The sequence below is a fragment of the Nothoprocta perdicaria genome, unplaced genomic scaffold, assembly GCF_003342845.1.
Source record: "Nothoprocta perdicaria isolate Ctin4 unplaced genomic scaffold, notPer1 scaffold_54, whole genome shotgun sequence".
Classification (NCBI taxonomy): domain Eukaryota; kingdom Metazoa; phylum Chordata; class Aves; order Tinamiformes; family Tinamidae; genus Nothoprocta; species Nothoprocta perdicaria.
In genome coordinates, this window is record NW_020455799.1 from 297,671 (window position 1) to 317,569 (window position 19,899).

At 38.7% G+C, this 19,899-nt stretch overlaps 1 protein-coding gene across 1 annotated transcript in view; it reads left to right on the plus strand.

Annotated features, from left to right (window-relative positions):
- The first annotated feature begins 1,149 nt into the window (after nt 1-1,149).
- Nucleotides 1,150-19,899, plus strand: part of RAB3GAP2 (RAB3 GTPase activating non-catalytic protein subunit 2) — a 38,389-nt gene continuing 19,639 nt past the window's right edge. The window contains exons 1-12 of the mRNA XM_026048411.1: nt 1,150-1,258; nt 8,690-8,757; nt 11,431-11,554; nt 12,225-12,306; nt 14,420-14,467; nt 14,586-14,661; nt 14,802-14,903; nt 15,992-16,091; nt 17,546-17,644; nt 18,600-18,748; nt 19,190-19,269; nt 19,410-19,499. Coding sequence (XP_025904196.1) covers nt 1,150-1,258; nt 8,690-8,757; nt 11,431-11,554; nt 12,225-12,306; nt 14,420-14,467; nt 14,586-14,661; nt 14,802-14,903; nt 15,992-16,091; nt 17,546-17,644; nt 18,600-18,748; nt 19,190-19,269; nt 19,410-19,499 — 1,127 coding nt within the window. The remainder of the gene's footprint in view (nt 1,259-8,689; nt 8,758-11,430; nt 11,555-12,224; nt 12,307-14,419; nt 14,468-14,585; nt 14,662-14,801; nt 14,904-15,991; nt 16,092-17,545; nt 17,645-18,599; nt 18,749-19,189; nt 19,270-19,409; nt 19,500-19,899) is intronic.

Genomic DNA, 19,899 nt, shown 5'->3' on the forward strand with positions numbered 1-19,899 from the left:
TGCAAGGTTCATTAGTCTCTAAAGAAAGCTTTCATGTGATAAAAGCATCACTAAACAACGATGAACCAGCTTGTTAATTTCTTATGTGTTCTTTATTCACTTGACATTATGAGTGTCTTTGCATTTCTCCCACATACAAAATGTTTATTTTATACATGCTTTACATGCCTAATGAGTTTCTTCCTCAGAGCTATTAGCCATTCCTCCCTGCTTTCAACCTTTCCCACGTGGTGACCTGATTTTCTAAGAACTTCCCTCCCCTTGTAGATAACATGTCATTGCATCCCTGTTTGCACACACAAAAGGATTCAGTAACCCTGTATTGAACAAGCACAAGATTATTCACCTGCTTCAAACCATACCTGTGCATCGCCTGAGGAGTCAGAGCTTTAAAATAAAAGCACAAGCATCCACGCTGCCGCCACGGGCATGATTGCTACTGCATCCCGAGTATTGCTGCAAGCAACGTACAGCTTGACACACTGTGAAGTTGCCAGTTAAAGCCAGTTTCTTTGAATTTTTGACAGAGGTTTCCTAAGGCTGTGGCCTGCAGCACACAGCACCTTCAGGCAAGCCAAGAGTGCCTCCTGTTTGGAGCGAAGTTTCTCCTAACAAAACCGAAAAAAAAAAAAAGTATCAAACTCTAAAACTTCTTCAGGTTTGCTTTACTTGGCCTACTTCTCAGTCACTTCTGCTTCTCCTAAAGAAACACAGATGCTGCCCTTTAATAAATAAGGGGCAAAAACAAGTAACAAGATTTAATATGAATTAACAATTTAAGCCACGCACAAAATCAGCTCTAATAACAAAACGAACGTAGGGCAGCTCCTYCGGCTCGGGGGCACCGCCCCGCGCGGGTTTCCCCGCCCCAACCTCGGGCCAGAGGGAGCGCGGCCCTTCCGCACACGCGGCACGGCCAACCCCCGGAGCCACCGCCTCCAACGGCTCCCCCGCCGCCAACGGCTGCCGGCGTCACGTGGCCGCCGCCCTCTCCAACGGCTGCCGGCGTCACGTGGCCGCCGCCGCTCCGCGCATGCGCCCTGCACAGGCGGCCGGAAAGTCTGCGAGCGTTTCCGGGGTGGCGGCCGGCGCCGGGACGAGGCGGCGGCGGCGGCGCTGGCAGCGGCAGCCCCGGCCCCAGCCCCAGCCATGTCGTGCACTCTGGTGCCCTTCGGCCACTTCCAGGACTTGGAGGCGGCCCGCGACTTCCTGTGCCCGCAGCGCCGCGCGGCCGGCGCCGCGCCCGCCCGCGACAGCGGTGAGTGGAGCCCGCGTGCCGCCTTCCCCGCGCGCCTGCCTCGCGTTCCCGGCGCCCCGCTGGAGCTCTGTGCGGGGGGCAGCCCGCGCCGCGCTCTGCGGGGGAGCCGGCTCCGGCAGGCGGGGGAGCGCGCAGTGCGGCCGCTTCAGGACAACATCCAGCCGCGGCCCCGGGCGGCTCAGGGCGCGGGAGCTTTGACGTCCAAATGCCCACACGTACGTGGAGGAGGTGACTGCGGAAGAACTGTTTCCTCTCCAGGTTTCATCGCCATACCGTAGATCATGCAGATCTTGTGCTAAAAAACTGCTCTGTGCTATCTCCGTCCGTATTGTTTTATGCCTGTAACGCCCTGGAAAAATGTTTGCTGATTCCATATGTTCTTGATATCACCTAAATTTAAAGAGGAAGKTTGTGAGCCGTTTAGAAGTTGTGTGTTTTGAATAGTTTGTGTTCCAGTAACTCATGCAAAAGAAATTAAGCAGCTTATGTCTTGGTAGCATGTGGGACAATAGTGTGTGTAAACTCCTAATGAATCCTTTTGGGCTGGTGCAGCAGATCTACCGAATGGTGGCTGTAAAGAAAGGAAACTTAATATTTTAGAAGGCCCCCAGRAATGAGAATCTTAAGGGGGTGCTGTTCTTTGGTTTTAATGAGCTGGCTGTGTGCTGCAGTATTTCTATACTTGCTCATTCAATCAGTGACGCAGACCAGTGTTAAAATCAAATGTTTTTCAAGATGTTGCTCATTTGGACTTTTTCAAATCTTTTGGACTTGCATGTGCAACTTGTTGATACTAAAGGTATTTTTCTGGCTCAGGATAAATAAGCATAAATGTTAGTGGAAAGGATTTCTCAAAGTGACTTTTGCAAAAGCGTGTAAACAGCTGGCACTGAGGAAGAAATGGTTAGTGCATTCATCTCTGACAGGGAGAAACACCACAACAACTTTTGATGGTATCTTACGTTGGAATGCATTTTAAGTGGGAAAAGTATCTTTTTTGATTTGGACTGCGTGGAACTTGAGACTTTTTCCTCTTGCACGGGTTTCTGCTCGTTTGCTGCCTAATGAACTGAATAATTGAGCTGCAAGATTGTTTTGAGAATAGCTATATTAAATTGAGCTGCTGTAGAGGCTGCAGTCACTGCTTATCTTCTGGTCACGGAGTCTCGGCTGCTCAGTTTAGGAAAACAGGAAGGATGATCAAAATCTTAGAGTTTGCTTTCCCTCGCTGTAAGTAAACATGAAAAACTGGTAGCTGATAATGTGTGTCTGGAGCTACTGCTCTGGTTAGATTACTGTTAAGTGTTTTTATTCTTTTGTTATTATTCTCCTCTACCTATTACCCCATTCATTTGTCTTACCACTGACAAGCCACTGACTTGTTGCATGGCACTCTAAAAATTGTTCTATTTTCTCTTTGGTAACAGCTGTGTACTTTGGCTCTTGCATTGTTCATGTGAAAGAACACTTTGCTTGGCAAAAAGAGTAAGTGGGGAAGTCTGAGAAAATAAGAAACAACTTCTAAAATTGTGCACTAGGAAAAAGAAAACAAAATATTTTTCCCAATCAAAAAAGGAAAAAAAAAAAAAAGTGTCATGATATAACCAGAACAAAGGCAAAGATTTTTTTTAAACTAAGCAAAATCTAAACAATTGTTTCTTATCAGAGAAGGATTTAGTAAAAAGAGTTTCCTTGGCAGCATGTGTTGTTTTAAAACAGCATTTAAATGAAATTATACATTAAAAGCATTAAGTTAACCTGTCATTTTCAAATTTGATTTTAAAAGGTAACTGACTTCTTAAAAGAATCTGCATCTTCACTTATTCCAAGAGAAAGTGAAATTTTCTTCCCCTTTTTATGGGTGAACATCTAAACACAGTTCAGAAATAGAAAAGGGTGATTAAAAAGCGTGCTGGTAACCACAACTTCACATCCCATTTTTCAGAAGCACAGCAGTCTGTATCCATCTAGTTCATGTGAAGGATGATATACCCTTCTGACAAACTAGAGGGGAAAGAAACAACCCTGTGATGACCTCCAGGTCCAACAGGTTAGTAATTACCTGTGAAACGGGCCAGGAAACTCTGCAAGTGTTTGTGATTCCTTGGTTGCGCTATGGATCGTCCATCAAAACTTCTAATAATGCAACGCTAAAGAAGCTGGAATGATGTCCACTGGTTAGTGAAGTGTCTCGATATCTGCCMTGGTTTCTTGTGGGAGGAGAGGACTAACCAGAATAAAGTCTGGTTGTGGTTGGTCTAACATCACTTGACTTAAAGGAATAAAAGTGTCATTGTGGATTAAGCTAGTTGAATATGCTCCTTACAGAATTCCTATTTCTTTCTTTCCCAAAAAAAAAAAGGTTTGAATTTTTTTTTCACATTCCTGTGAAGAACAGGACTCTCAAAGCATGAAAATTTAAGACTCCTGGAAAAAGTTGATGCTAATGTTATTAGTGAGGAGGAAATCTTTTGTGGAAACTGAATCTGATGGTATCTAAGTGGCTTTGAAAATTGCTGCTTCTGGTGTACAAATCCTGGGAATAGAAAGTATTTGTATAACATTTAATTTGACAGCTTGCTGTGTGCAAGATGTCTGGGGGTGAATGTTGGCTCGATCAGAAAACAGCTGTAACTTATCTTCATTATACAACTGTCTATAATAGGACATTGCACATGAATGAAAAATAACTCATTAAATGCATCCTGTTTATAAGATGTGATAAAGCGTCACAGGCATAACAGATTTTTAGCATTGAGAAATTAATGGGCATTTAACTGAAAAGAGCAGAAAATCATATGGTAATGACACGCATAACACTTGTTATCAGTTACCAGTTTTGACTGTTTCTGGGGCTATGATGTGTTCTAGAGCTATGTCCTTCACTGCTCTTTTTTAATACAGCAGAGGTGATGGCTTATTCCTGTTAGAGGAACTTTTTCCAAAATCCTGTTCGGTTAAATTGACAGTATCCTGAACAGTGCTTTTTAGCCCTGGAGTCCTCTAATGATGTCTTTGGAATTGTGCTTGCATACTTCACTTCATTTGGGTCAACTAATGTAATTCAGAAATACAGATGACCAGGCTTTTTATTTCAGAGTTGGAAACAAGGTTAAAAGGAAAAATGCATTATAAAATTTAATCATAAATTGCATTTAGCAACAGAGTTCTTAACTGTTTCTGTATCCCGCTTATTGAGTTTGGTTTATTCKTATTGAAGAGCCTTCTGACGAGCTGTCTTGTGCTGCATCTTTTAATCGGATCCTGTCTTTGCAGATTGCATTGATAGCTTTGTGTCCTTTCTTTCTATTTCATTATTTCCATACATATCATAAAGTACTCTCTCTGTCTTTTTTTGTTACTTTATTATTAACACATTCTTAGATATTTGTTGTCTAAATGATGTGCTCTGTGTCATCACTGGTTGCAGAATGGCATCAGAGTACTCTGCCATGTCATCTGCACCCTGACTTTCTTGCTGCTTTAACCTCTCCTTYTTCCTTGCAAGAATTTGAACTGTGATCTGTGCCTGAAAGAAAAACAAGATGTTCTGCATTGTACCTCATTTGCTTCCCATGCTATAAAACACTACAGTCTCTGCCCCCCGCCTTCCTCCYCAGCATGGTACTAAAAAGGTTTGTTGTTGGGGCCATTATAAGCTGTGGAAATTTGCAGCATTTTTTTATTGTTTTAAAGAAGATGTGTAGTGTCTAGAATTATTTTTTAACTTTTTTTTTTTCTTGTGGAAGGCAGTAGTGACCTTCTAAAGGAGGAGAAAGCACTCTCAAATTACTGCTTTTCATATTAGTGAGCTAACTAATTGATTTTGAGTGTCTCTTTCTTTCTTCCCCCACTTGTTACAGACATCTAAACCATAACTGAAAATAAGTTATAATCTTGGTCTCAAAAAGGACTTTTTAGTAATGCTCCCAAAATGAGTGAAGAATCTGGCAGTCTCTAGTCAGGGGAACTTTTCCAGTAAATGTTCTATAATTACCGAATAGCAAGATTTAAAACTGCCTACAGTTCCTTAGTCTGAAGAGAAAATAAATGTCTCTCTTGTCTCACTGTGTAATGCAGAGGTGCTGGAGCACCAGTAAATATATAGAGGGAGGGAAAAAAATGAAGCTCGTGCTTGTARATAGTAGCGCGAGACAAAAATGCCTCATAATTTTAACAATTCTTGAAGCAGGGATGGAAAAGAAGTTGGAAACTTATAAGATGATGAAAAACTACATACATGAAATGAAGATATGAACTAAATAGATGCATGACTTGACTGTGTTTAATGCTTTTATATATAGAAAGACCATCGATATTAGATATGTGTAGTTTCCCACCTGTGCAAGCAGTCACTGGCCAGCTCGTGTCCCACTTGCCTTTTGGCGCCTGCTACAGAGAGCTGGAAGGACAGACAAGGGCTCTGTGCCCAGAGGCAGCTGCTGCCTGGCCCAGGCCATGCTGCTGCTGTGGGAAATTATTCTTTTGGCTCTTAAGGTTGTGATAAAAATGCTTGCAAAGAAGTCCCTTATTCATTAACATCAGTGAAAATGTTTGCCATGTAGTACTTCATTCCTCGGATGTTCTGCATAGGTTTTTTTGTAGTGAGCCTTTGTGCATTAAATTCGTCTTAAAACAATTTTATGTCAAATTATAAGCAGCCCTAAAGTTCAAATGAAATAATGGTAAAGTTTTAATGCTGTGTGCTTTAAATTAAAGAATTAGGTGATTCCTGTAAATGCAGTAGATCAATTTCTACTCTTAATGTCTTTGCCGTAAGGTAAAACCTGACATTTGTTGTTGCTTTATCAAAATAGGAGAACTGTTTGCCAAATCGGAGAYGGAGATGAAATAGGAAATGTAGGTGTGCATAAGAAAGCTCCAGGTTTTCCCAAGTAACAGCATATTACAAATCCAGGACTGTCTGGGACTTGTTTAGCTATTGGCCACTCCGTAATGTTTTTTTTTTTTCCACAGTTTCCTGAGCTCTATTTTTGCTAGGGGAAAATGTGTGAAGTTTCTTTAAAATCCTCATGGTAGACACCTATGTTCCTGTTGTCATTKCACTTGTTAGCAGGTGCTGGTGCATGGGGAAGGGTGTCATCTCCTGCAAGCTGACAGCTTTTGTGGGACACSTTGTGATTTGCAGGCACAGATGAATGGCTGGTGGCTTCAGGTGTTACAGAAATATTCCTGTCGGTTGCTTCTCTATCCGTGTTTTCATGTGTTAATGCCCTACTTCCCTAGCCATTTTAGTTGCATAGTTGAAGTGTCTGTGTCACAGGGATAGGGAAACAACTTTCCCCCCTGTATGAAAGGTGGGAATTCATGCAGGGCTTTAAAAATACATGCAGTTAAGACACATAGGGGCAATATATACAGTGTGGAGGATGAGTGAGAAGGAGCAAACTTGTAAGGATTACAAGGCTGTAGGAGATGGTGGCTTTGTAAAGTAGGGCACAGTTTGGAAAAGATAACGGCAGCTTCCTTCATGGAATGATTCCCCAGCATTAACTTGTCCGTGATTCATGGATCTGAGAATGGTGGTGAGAGCAATGAAAATCTTACTGTTCAGAAAGAAGCATCAAGAGTCCTCACAGACAAAGGTTCATGTTGAGCATTCAGTCCCRTAAATCAAATAATGAAAACAAATAGGGAGGCTGAGATCTTTTGGAACGGTGATCTCTCAGTGCTACTTGAAGGCATTGGCCTCAAGACTAGCAGTGTTTCAGGGATGTGGTTATGCTCCTCTCAGAAGGAGCAAAACGGACTGTGGCCTGTGAGAGTACTTATTTCCTCCTTGAATTTGATAAAAAAAATGAGATTTTGTTGCCTTTTGAGCAAATGAAATTCAAACAAAAGTAGAATTTTATATTGCTTCCTTAKACAAAACACTGAATTTCTAGTGGTTTTTTTTTCTGCAGTTTATATTGAGCAACACTTGTCACATTTCTCCCTTATATTAATACATTTGTGCACTGTTAGATTTTTAAGCTCAAGTACGAGACAAGACCATGACCCTTTGGAGCTTTTTACGTACACAGTTCTGCACAAAATAACTGTGCAGTGAGGTCTGTATTGACGATGATGCAGTAAAATGGGTTGACTCACCCTTTTTGTGGATGTTAGAGACCTTTCAAATTCTAATAAACGTTATTCATGGAGTGGGTGTTTTGGCTTGTACGGTCTTGTGAAGTACCTGCTCAATAGTATTGCTGAAGAGCTTGTTTCTTAAGGCTAAAATATATTTTTAAGCTTTTGTCTTTTTTAGTCGTACAAAAATTTAGATGTGTTTTAAGCAGAGTATGGACTTCTGTTTGTAATGGATGCTCCCTGTAGCCCTTTGCACAGGCTCTATAATGTACATTAACATTGTATTTTCCAATGAGAGAGTATGGTCTTTTTTTTTAAAGACTAGCACTTTAACCTTTATCAGACCACTAGGAATTGAGCCAGTCTTTCCCACAGACAGTTTTCCCAGGTGCCTGGGGTAGGCTTGTGGTTTTGCTGAGCTTTCTGAATAGCATCAGTGAAATTGGTTTCTGAATGGCACAGGTGATATCGACGTGTGTCTTGTTAATCCTCCTCAGTGTCGTCTCGCAAGGGCTGAATAACCAAAGCCCTTGGTCCTGTTTTCCCCTCRGGCTGCAGCTTTTGCTTTGGCCACTTTGGAGGGAGGCCAGTGAAATCTGCATCCCTGTGGCCTCAGGCGTCCAGCTGTTACAGAAGAATTTTCATGCACATCCCTTAGGTGTGAAGATAATTTCAGGATCAGCCAGTAGCAACAGACTTAACTTAAAGGCAACAACAACAACAATGAAATCCACACCAAACACACACTACACCTTAAGAAAAGGGAGATGCACTATTTAAGTGTAAAAATATTATTTGCCACAAAAACAGACTTCCATTTGCTGTATAAAACCAGCAAGACATTTTTAATCTCTCGAGTTGGTGATGGAGAAACTGAGAAAAGACAAATCTGCTTGAAAAATTTGCCAAGTGAAGAGGCCCTAATGAGGGATCAGTGATATCTTGTACCAGGAACTGTAAACTATTACTTGGCGAGAGCTCTAGCTCCAATCTGTCAAAATTAATTTATGCACCACAAGCTTTGTTGTAGTCCATTTCCAGTTGGTACTTAGGATACATCTTTTATATCTTTTATCTTTTTATGGTGTTAAAAGTGTTTTTTTTTTTTTTTTTCACTCATGGAAATAACACATCAGTTCCTTCTACTTCAAGTTCTTTCTGTAGCACTCGATTATAATTTCATTTTTAAACAGAAACTAAAATTATAGTGCATTGGAGAAAAGGGAATGCATTGAGGAAGGAATGCAACTGCCAAAAAAGATCTTTTTTTTTTTTTAATTTTAAATTCTTTTTCCTTATCTAAGCTGTATCTATATGATAAATGTTTTTCATTTAAAGCAGGTAAATCGGCAAACTGGGAAGATGATGGCTGGGGAGCCTGGGATGATGCTGAAGTACAAGAACCTGTAAGTTCACACGTGTGAGTTTTCATTGCTAACTTGTCTTTCGCTAAGGACTGTCTCGCTTGTGTGTATGCTGGTTTGTTTTCCTGTATGTAGTTACCACCTGACCAAGAAAAAAGTTCTTGGACAGCATTTTGAGTGTAGCTACTTGTTTGTTCACTTTGTTCACAGGATTAGTGAACAAAATATGTCTCACTACTTGTGATAGTTACTCATGTTCYTCTGTTCTTTAGTTTTTACTTCTCATTAGAGCATTCACAGATATGGAGAAATTCTTAGGGGCATCTTATATTTTGGAATCACCCAGAGAAAGCAAGTTGTTTTTGTCTCGCTTGCTTTTCCTTGGAGGGAGGAAAGACTTGGTGTATCTTCTTAGTATCTAACCTCATCTCAACTTTGATACAACATAGAAATACCACAAAGAATTATGGAACTGCAGATCAACTTCAGTGTGTCTTAGAAAGAAGTCCTGAGTATTTAATTGTATCTATGATAAGACTATTTTAGGAGTCTCTTCCTTTCTGTTCTCTTATTTATCCAATTTTTGAACATTAGCTGTAGAGGGATGAATTTAACCATCTAATCTCAGAATCTGAGTAACTCTTAAAAACTGACCCGTGGTTACAATTTGAAAAAAAAACAAAAAACAAAAAAACACCAAAAACAAGAAATCTCAAACCTTATGCTGAGACTAAATACCACTTTTTTCCACTTTCTTTTTCTTGGTATTTGAAAGAGAACAGACTTAYGAAGTGGGCTGGTAACTGATCTATAGGAAAAGGCAACTGTCAGTGCCTCAGGAGTGTTCCTTATGTGGAGATAGTAACATTCTCAATACTGTCAACTGCTGTCAGGAAGGGAGAGAGAAAAATAAATAAAAAAAAAGTGTCATAAGGAGTCTTCTAATCCAGTGCAAAATGCAGACAACAGGAGAACGTGTAGGYAGGAGCCTGGAGCAGATATCTTAGAATTTTATAGTATAGAATGGAATAAGAAAGCTGAAAAGATGACAGGATTTGCTTAATTTCTAATTCCCACGAGTGCATGCTTGAATGCATCCTGTCATTATTTTCTTAAGTAATGTGTTTTAGAAGCAATGTGGAAACTTGCATATACCTACTTGGTACTGACTTTTTTTTTTCCCGTGTTCTCTGGTTTCTCATTGCTTTGGGCAGGTGATTCACATCCGCAGTTACGTTGTTGTCTTCCTGCCTGCCTCCATTCCAGTATAGAATTAGTGCTGAGAAGTGTCATTTCTGTAGCATTTAAAAGAATGATGCAGCCTGATGTAATTGCATGGCCTGTTCTCTGTGCATGAGCTGGATTTTCTGCAGCTGTCTATATGGTTAGTGAAGGACAGTCCAAAATCTGCATGAAGGAGAAAGGATGCTGGAAATAGATCAGAATGAGATAAAAGTTACAAAGTAAAATGAATAGGAAAAAAACAGATGCGTAAACTTTCATTCTGCTTAGGACTAATGCCAAAAATAAAGTGTTAAAAATTAAGTACTGAGCTAGCTGATTTCTACTTATTTATTTATTCTAAATATGATAGCAAGGAAAGTCTTTTTAGGATATGAAGCTTTTATTAGCTGGGTGAACAGTGGCTTTGGGGAGCCTGGACATGGCAGTAGAGTTGTGAAAAATCTCCTGTGAATAGATTTCAGACTCCTAAATTCTGACCACTCCTGTAAGCATCTTTCTAATAAATATATAGTACTCCTTTTATGTGGGGGTGTGTGGATGGTGTTGAATGAGGGCTCATATTACATGTGCTCCTATTGCCTCTGTAGGACAGGGCTCTTTACAGGGATAAAAACATCCCTGTCTCCAGCTAGTTCCACTTTGAATTACGYAGCTGCTCTGGGGTTGTTGCAGAGGCCGAGGCTCCTCAGTTGCCAGCTGACTTGCGTAAGATGTTTTGTTAGGGAGAATGTCTGTGTAAAAATTCCCTGCGTCCGAATGAGTCATCCGGACAGAACTGCTCCAATAGCTCTCTCCTAGAGAGCTAATGGGATGGACTGAGGAATTCTAATTAAGGAACTGAGGAATGAAACCTGCCTGTTGCCTTTATCTCACTATGCAGGAGCCCCACCAATGAGTTGGGTGGTATCTCTGTAACTGCTTCAGCAGGGAATGGATCCTCAGCAGTGATGAGGAAGACAGACAAGATGAGCATGTGGTCTCGGGAATGAATCACTTCAGATGCTGTTAGGGAAAGAAAAGAATATGAAAACCCTTAAATAGTGGAGCTAAAGACCCATCCTGTAATTTCCATAAATTTTTTTAAACCACATCCTTATAAAATCTGCTGTAATGGAATTTCCATAGTGTTGAGAACAAGTACTTCGTTTTCCCTTTTCTGCTTACGCTATTTGGTAGACTTGCATGTGTGGTTGTTTTCCTTTATATTCTCTTCCTTTATATTTTTCTTTATCTTCCTTTATCCTTCTTTTATATTCTCTTCTTAAGTAGAATTAATATTTATTTCATTTTTGTTCTATAGTCATGCTGATACAATTAGTACAAGGTTGATGCATTTGTCTTTATTTTTTTGTGCCAGTTTGAGCTCTAGTGACCTGGGCATTAATGCATTCTGCATTAGTGCTGAGAGCAAGTCAAAATGTTGTCATGAGTCTTGCAAGTTTCTACTTTTGACTCCATTTTTACTCATAGGAAGAAGAGGAATCTGCTTCTAAGAACCAGAGAAATTACTGGCTTCAAAGCTGTGTGTTGTCATTGTCACCAACCAATGACTTGATGGTAATAGCTAATGAGCAGAAAGCTGTCTTTTTAGTGCGTAAGTATAAATTCTAATAAGTACATATCCTAGTATATGAATAAAAATCATCCTCCCCATCATCTAAGTTTTGTCTTCCAGAACTTGGAGATGGCCAAGTGTTTTATAGTCCATGTCATGAGTTCCTCAGGTACTGCCAGGGAAAGTGGATTCTTTGTCTTTACTTCTCAATTATATTTGGAAGTGATAAAACAGATTTTTCATGAATAATGAGATGTCAGGTATACTGTAACTAACTTATCAGAGGTGCTTAGAGRACAAAACAATTTTTGTCTTCTGTGCTAGTTTTATGCTTTGAGAAATGTTTTACCTCTTAAGAAATATTTTACCTCCTGAAATCAGGCATTTCAGGAGGATTTTAGTAGTATGTCTTTCCTGGTTAATATCTAAGATATTGTAGTTTTTTTTCCTTTTAAATCTTCAAATTGTGTAATTGCTGCTTTAACTGCATATAATTCCAAATAATTCCATTCCATATAATTCCATGTAAGTGCATATAATTCCAAAAACTTTGACAAGTCTGGGTTATCACAGTGTTTCTTTTAGTCGTTCTAATCTCCAAAATGTGTCAGGATGTATTGTAAAGAGGAGAAAGATTAGGACTAGGATTACATCTGTGAGATGCAAAACATTGCCATTTTATAGATGGTATCTTTATTCTTAATGGCAGCCAAATGGAAGCACAGTGACAAGGGAAAAGAGGAGATGCAATATGCTGTTGGCTGGAGTGGCTCTCTGAATGTTGAAGACGGGTAGGTGCTGAACTCTAGTTGTAATTAAAACATCTTTTTGTATTTTTAATGTTTGCAATAAAATAGTATTTATTTGAATATATACTTTTATTATATAAATATATATAAAATATATTTTTATATATATACACACTTATACTTTTATTTGAATATACTTTCCAAATCTTGGGGAGGAAGTGCTCTGAACTGCATTTCATGCCTATATCCATTCTAATGTTATAAATGGAGAAATGGAGTAAGMTGGATGATGAGAGGCATTTTCTGAGAAAGTCATTTTTTGTGTGTGCTGTGATATGTATGTGTATGAACTCCTTATGGCAGTATGAGTTCCTGCAGATTAACGGAGTTGCAGTCCGTGGAAATCAATGTAAGTACATATAATTCCAAAAACTTTAACAAGTYGGGGTTATCACAGTGTTTCTTTTGGTCATTCTAACCTCACACAAATAGAGGCCATCTTCCTGGTCAAGATGTTACTCCAAATCATAATCAGTGAGCAAAATTCAGAAAACTTCATGTGTGCACAGTTTATCATTGATGTCCATGATACATAGCCTCTTTCATATTTCGGCCACTTTCAGAAGCAGATTCTGGATTCAGGTTRCTTAGGGGATTTTGAAAATTTACTTTGGTGTTGCTTTTGGTGTGTGTATATGATATTTCCACAAGATCTGTCTTCAGATAGATGACAGACTCTTCCTGAAATCTCTATGGGGGAGGATTTTGCATTTCATTCTTCTTTTTGTAAACCCTCTTAAACTTGCAGTCTTAAGCCACTGTCACCTTTTGAGCAGCCTCCTCATTGGTTTCTGCTGTGTTGAGGGAGGTGTTGACTTAATCGGCTTCTCTCCAATCTGTAAAAAGCATAATCCTATTTTATAAACCTGCTGCTGGCACAGGTTTGAACTGTTCTGTATTGTGACTGTGCAATGTTTCTCCCTCCTACCACTGAACTTGCCAAATTGTTTTTATTYTTTTAATTTTTTTTTTCCTGGTGAAGTTAGAATCCCTAGAGCACTGACATATGGAATGGGAAGCTTGCTTTAGATTGACACAGTTATATTCCTTGCTTAAGGTTTGCAAGCACTTCCCGTAGGTGAAATTTCTGTTTCTATGGATGTGTAAATATAACACAGTTGGTTTAAAGACTTGAAAAAAATTGTGCCCAGCGTGGACTTCAACTGGAAGTCCTGTGGTAGCTAAGCTTTCCTGATGAAAAATGAGATTTTACTGAGACATTTAACATTGCTTTTAAGCTGTAATTTATTTTGTGTCAAACTTGTATTTAGAAACTTTTTCTTCTAATTATCTAGCTTGCTTATTTAATCATTCCTCCGGGGAAATGGAAGTGACCTGAAATGCAAATAATCAACATTACTGCAGGCAYTTATGTTTAAGCACTCTTTGATATGTCGTCTCAAATTTAGATAAAACTTTCACACAGCTTCTGCTTGCCTAGACAATGTAAAACTTTGTCGTGGCAGCAATAAAATAACCCTTTTGATGTGAGAAACGGAGGATGCTTTTCTGCGTTTAGTAGCCGTGCAAACTCTGGTTGAAATTGCTCACGTCTTTGTGTTAATGGGGAAGCCCACATTAGCTTTTTAAATGCTTTTAGRTTATGATATGATAAAATGCTCTGTCTGTAAAATCTATTAATTACGGAATGGATTTCAGAAATATGTTTTGATAAGTTGATGGCTTTTTAATGATTGCTCTTGATAATCATTTAAAAAGTCATAGCAAACTTAGTTTGGTTTATATATGCATTAGATTAGAGTTGTTTGAGTATGTACTGAAGAGTCTTAGCAGACTAATCAATCTGAAGGAGAACAGAGCAATAACAGGTTGTAGTGAATACATAGAACATTTGGACACAAGCAGTGCCTCTTAATATGGACTTGTAATTAAAATGTCTTCAAAAATGAAGTTTTTCTTTTCTGACTTGATAAGAGTTTGTGTGATCGATTATGTGCTTTTATATACATATATTAAAATATATATTATTTTTTAAATGCACCAACTTCTGGTTTGTTAAGATTGTCACAGAGGACAAAATTTTGCAGAGCTGGAGGCTGAAATACGCCACTTAATGATACCTTTCTGTTTCTAGTGAATGCGTCAGTAGTGTGTTGTGTATCCCACTGGCAAGTCAGAAGAGGTAAGGGCTGATCTTTCCTACGCTATATGCATTATCAGACCCCCTTGCAGTACAGTTTTGAATGTGCACAGCTCAGAACAGGTTGATTTTTAATTTCTGGCATCTCTTTGTGAAACAGGAGTTCCACTGGCCGTCCTGACTGGACCTGCATTGTGGTTGGCTTCACCTCTGGCTATGTTCGCTTCTACACTGAGGTAGGTTTCTCAGTGGGGCTACAGAGAAGCTATTTCTCTAAAATACCTGTTTCTGTAGATTGTACTTTCTGCATCCCCTAGACAGGGGTTGGGGGCACTAATGTTCACGCTTYTTTTTTTTTTTTTTTTTTCTCTTCTAGAGTGGGGTGCTGCTTCTTGCACAGCTTTTAAATGAAGATCCTGTCCTGCAGCTTAAGTGCAGAACTTATGAAATTCCCAGGCATCCTGGTGTCACAGAACAGGTTTTGTCAGATTATTTCAAAAGCGAAGTGGCAGTGTTTTGGGGTATGGAAGGGAGTCTTCTCTGTGAATCATCTACATCCTTTACAAATTTTGGATAGATAGAAAATTCTTTAGAACAGCAGGCTGTAGATCTCGTTCTGTAATTATTCTTGCCTGTGTGGCTTGGATTTAGCAGTTATTTCTGTCGCCTTTGGAATATAGTTAACCTGATAGAATTGTTCTGCTTTTTTTTTCTCTGCCCTATTCTTGCAAAGGAAGAATTCGTTTCCTCCTTTTATTTTCTCATTTACAGGCAAAATATATTTACTGTTGATGAAAGGACAAAATGCAACGTAATAGGTGTTGAGAGCTGTATCTACTCTTTCRTAATCACTTGATTCTAATTATTTCACAGAGAAGATAGCTGAAAAGTAAAACCATCTTCATGAGTGCTAGGAATCCACATTTAATTACAAGTATTTCCTTCAAAGATTCCTGTACAACTCATGCTATTTAGTAGAAAAGCCATTTTGCTTTGCTCTTGGCGGAGTTATCCTGCTTTATGTAGGGAACTAATGAAGCTACGCAAAAATTTAAGCTGGCTTTGTACAAACACTCTTGTGATTTAGCATGACATTTTGGGATCAGTTTTGAAAAGCAGACGCATTAAGGCATTTACATCTTGCATTTATATGACCAAATTAACATTTGTGTGCCCAAATAGTAATTCAGGCGCTAATTCAGTTTCAGAATGTGGCTCATAAATCCTTGATATTTGTGTTCTAGATAGACCTTTTCCTCTGTCGTCTTCATAAGCTACTGTAACTCTTGTGTTTTCTCCTTAAGCCATAAAATATATTATGGAAATATAAAAGTCAGTGAAAGAAGATAAAAATTCAAAATAAAGTGCCTGAATGACTGTTGCATATTCATATACTGGACAACTTAATAGTGGATTTCTTTAGTTTTGTCTTATTTTGTTGTCTGGGTATTRTTACAAACTTGCTATTTGGATGTATTGCTTGTTTTCAAATAGTAAATGTAAAAGCTAGAAAAGATATTATTATAATAGTAACACTTTTTAAAAAAATTTATTTTTAATATACAGAATGAAGAACTCAGTATCTTGTATCCAGCAGCCATTGTGACAATCGATGGTTTCAGCCTCTTTCAGTCCCTTCGTGCATGTCGTAATCAGGTAGCAAGAGGTATGTTTAAAAAGAAATATTTGTTTCTGGAGTTGTTGCTTTATTTTTATTTTTGTTCGTTAAGGACCAAATCAAGATGAAATTTGGATCTTCCTTGCTTGTCAGTTGGTATATAGCATATGATGTACTCCATTGAATTTTTTTTTTTTTTTTTTTTTTTTTAGGCAGATAACTCGGTACAAGTTGTCTGAGTAATACTGACTTTGTGGCACATTGTCACTTGAATGCTATTTAAGATGTTTAGCAAGTCAGGATGCTGATTTCACTAAGAGTTAGTGAAATGTTTTTCTTCCTGGGAGAGACCTTCTGGGAAGTGATACTAAAGTCACCATGACAGCAGTAAAGGTCTTTGTGTTGGCCAAGGCCTGAGAGTCTTGGGTACCTTGTTAGATGTTGTAGCCTTTGATCCTGTTCCTTTGGTGTCCATTTGTACTGTGGTTTGGAAACTGGGTCAGTTTCCTAGGGTAAGAGGAGAACAACCTAACGCTACTGTGTGGTAAATTGCACAAATGTGGGACTGTTACAACTCTGGGAGATTAAATGTGGAGCAAGAACTCTTGCTGGGTGGTTCTCCCGAATTTTTGGATGATTGTTTTCACTATATTTCAATTTTGTCAGATTCTCATTTCCTCTGCACCCAGTTGTGTCAGCAGAAAATAGGTATATTTTGAGTATGGAAAACTTCAATGGATCTGCCAGCATTTGACACCTCTAGGGACTGTTGGGATATCAGCAGCCTTAGGGCTTGTCCATGGAACAGAGGAGAGGCAACCTCCCATAAATTGGAAATCTTAAAACTGATAGTGTGTGAATCATGCAGCAAACCAGAGAGAAAAGATGCAGGTGCTAATTTTGTCTCTAAAGAGAAAGATCCAACTAATTCCACAGCTAAGACTGCATCCTACTATTTTCAAGAGAGAAGATCGTTGCTTGCAGACAAGCACTTAAAGCTAGCTGTAATTATCTCCAGCAGTGATCCTACATGATATTTATTCTTGATCATTTATGTGTTCTAATACATTTTGGAGGGAGTTTGACTCATCATCTTAGTTTTACTGATGTTTGCAGCTCAGACTGTTGCATGTCTTGTGAATGTTCTGGCTTTATAGTTACTTTGGCTGAGGAGTTTTCTCTAAACATGCCCAGAGCACAGAAGTAAGTTTGCACAGAAATACTGATCTGTAAATGACTGGTAAGACAAAGCAGTCTGCAAATAGAAAATGTGATGGATGTCACGTGGAATTTTATTCAGTTAGCTTTTCTTAAATGTGCTAATTAGATTAAGGCAAGTATTCCCAGTTTTCATTTTAGTTCTGCAGATGCTTGTGTATGTTAATTTAAACAAGGTTATTCTGTGGCTTTTATTACAAATGTATTTTACTTGGTTATGCTATTCCTTTGTGTTTGCCTCAATAGAGATTTCTTTTTGTGTGTGTTTTACCAACTTTTGACAGCTGCAGCATCTGGCAGTGAGAATGTCCAGCCACCGCCACTGGCTTACAAGAAGTGGGGCTTGCAGGATGTGGATACAATCGTTGATCATGCTAGTATTGGTAAGCCCTTCTCTTTACTTAAAACATTAATCTGGATGAAGCTAATTATCTTACTGCTGATATGTTAGCATAGAAGTAATTAACAGGATTGATTTATGGGACTCTTTGGCTGAAAATGAGTAGTGGGAGAGGACTGAAGTTGTGAGTGAGCTCATTAACTATCATAATTATATTCTATTTCTAGTCTATTTGAGCCTCCCCCTGCACTTGAAGGGGGAAAGCTGGTAGAGGTTTAACTGCTTTATTCTGTCTTTTTTGTAAGAAAGAACCAAAAGAGAGACTAGATTTAGGTAGGATAAGATCTAGCTCATTCACAAGTTTAATGAAGTTTAGTTTGTTCCTTTACCTACCCCTCCCTTCCTGTCCCCCCAAATAAACAGCAACAACAAAAAACAGCAAAACAAAACCTCTCTAAACTGACTCTCCAGGACCTTGACTCTTTCAGAATTTGCAGAAACCCAGATTTTTATCAGACAGGCTGACCTGAGGGAGAACAAGCATAGTTTCTTTTCCTTCCCTTTCACAAAAGCAACTTGGCAGTCAGAAGTTTGTTAGACAGGTAAGTACTGCTGCTGATACCGTTCTTCAGTGTACATCTCTGCTGGTTCCTTGATACTCGGGCAGTTTGTGGGGAGCTTCCTTTSATTGCATAGGGTTGGTGATGAAAAACAGGAAAACGCAGCAAATCCTTCAACTTCATATAAAAACTCTGTGATTTTTGACTTATTGTTGAAAGAAATTGGACTGGACTTTTAACCTAGTCTATTTATTTGTGTAGTTTTCTTAGGAATTTGTCTAGCTAGGTCTTTGTTTCCTAATTTACTCTTCACCTGAATTGTGCCTTGTCAGACAAGAAGGCAGGAATGTACTTAGAACCTGGAATAAAATTGTGTAGCTTTGTTTGCAAAGTGTGAAACACTTAATGGTGTGTATTCTTTGTTTGTTTCTTACATAGGTATCACAACACTGTCTCCTTTTGATCAAATGAAGACTGCCTCCAACATAGGTGGATATAATGCAGCTATAAAAAATAGCCCTCCTGCTATGTCCCAGTATGTTACTGTTGGATCCAATCCTTTCACTGGCTTCTTTTTTGCTCTGGAGGTATGCCCTACAAAGTCAATGTGGTAAATCTGTTTGGATAATTAATGATTTTCTTTTCTGCATGAGTATTTCCAAGTATTTCTATGTTGGTTTCATGCTGACATTTCCCTTCCTTCTTGAKCTTCGGAAACTGAAATCTGGAGGAAAAACTTATTCTTTATCTTAAAATCAATGTGACGATCGAGTAAAGTCTTCTGGGAGGAGTCTTAGGTACTTTAATGACTTAAAAAAARTATGTAGGTTGAGGTTGTGTATGCATTCATTTTATGGATTGTTGAAGACCTTYTGGGGTTTAATCACATTCTGATCAAATGGTACACTGAATCCTGGGTATACTGAGGACATTTTTTCATAGTCTGAGACCTGAAAAACTACTTTGCAATTGAATTCAGTCTAAGAACATTTTCTTGGCTTTGTAAATACTTCTATTCTTCCTTTCAGGGTAGCTCACAACCACTATTGTCTCATGTTGCCTTAGCAGTTGCAAGTAAACTGACTTCAGCATTATTTAATGCTGCCAGGTAATGAAATACAAAATTTTAAATTACTTTTGTTTTAGTAGCAACATATAATTTGAAGATTTTTAGAATCATTATCATTAGTTTGATTCYCATAATACTCTCTTTTTTTTCTTTCTTTTTTTTTTCTTTCCTGTTGCAAGTGGCTGGCTTGGTTGGAAGAGCAAACATGAAGAAGAACCTGTCCAAAAACAAAAACCAAAAGTTGAACCTGCCACCCCATTGGCAGTGAGGCAAGTTTGACGTATTATCTGAATTGCTGTGAAACTCTTGTGTTCTTGATTATTAGAATTCTTTTTGAAAGCAGTTAGCTGATCAGCTTCTTTCTTGACTTGAAGCAGGGGTCATAGTTTGCATGTGATTTATTTTAAGCTTTATTCCATTTTTAACATTCTCTACAAATAACTTTATTCATTTCTGCGTAATTTCTAATGTRTGTACGTGTTGCGTTAGTGCAGCCTGTGCTTCTGTAGTATCTAATTTAAGTGTAAATTCATGACCATCAGGCCTGAAGTTTCTCTGAATGATGTAAGTGATAGCTGATATCATTTCAAAAAATTTAAGTAGTATCCTGTCTCCTTGTGGGACACGAGAAAAGAGGTGAGTGGCAACACGCCAAGTTACAACCTGATG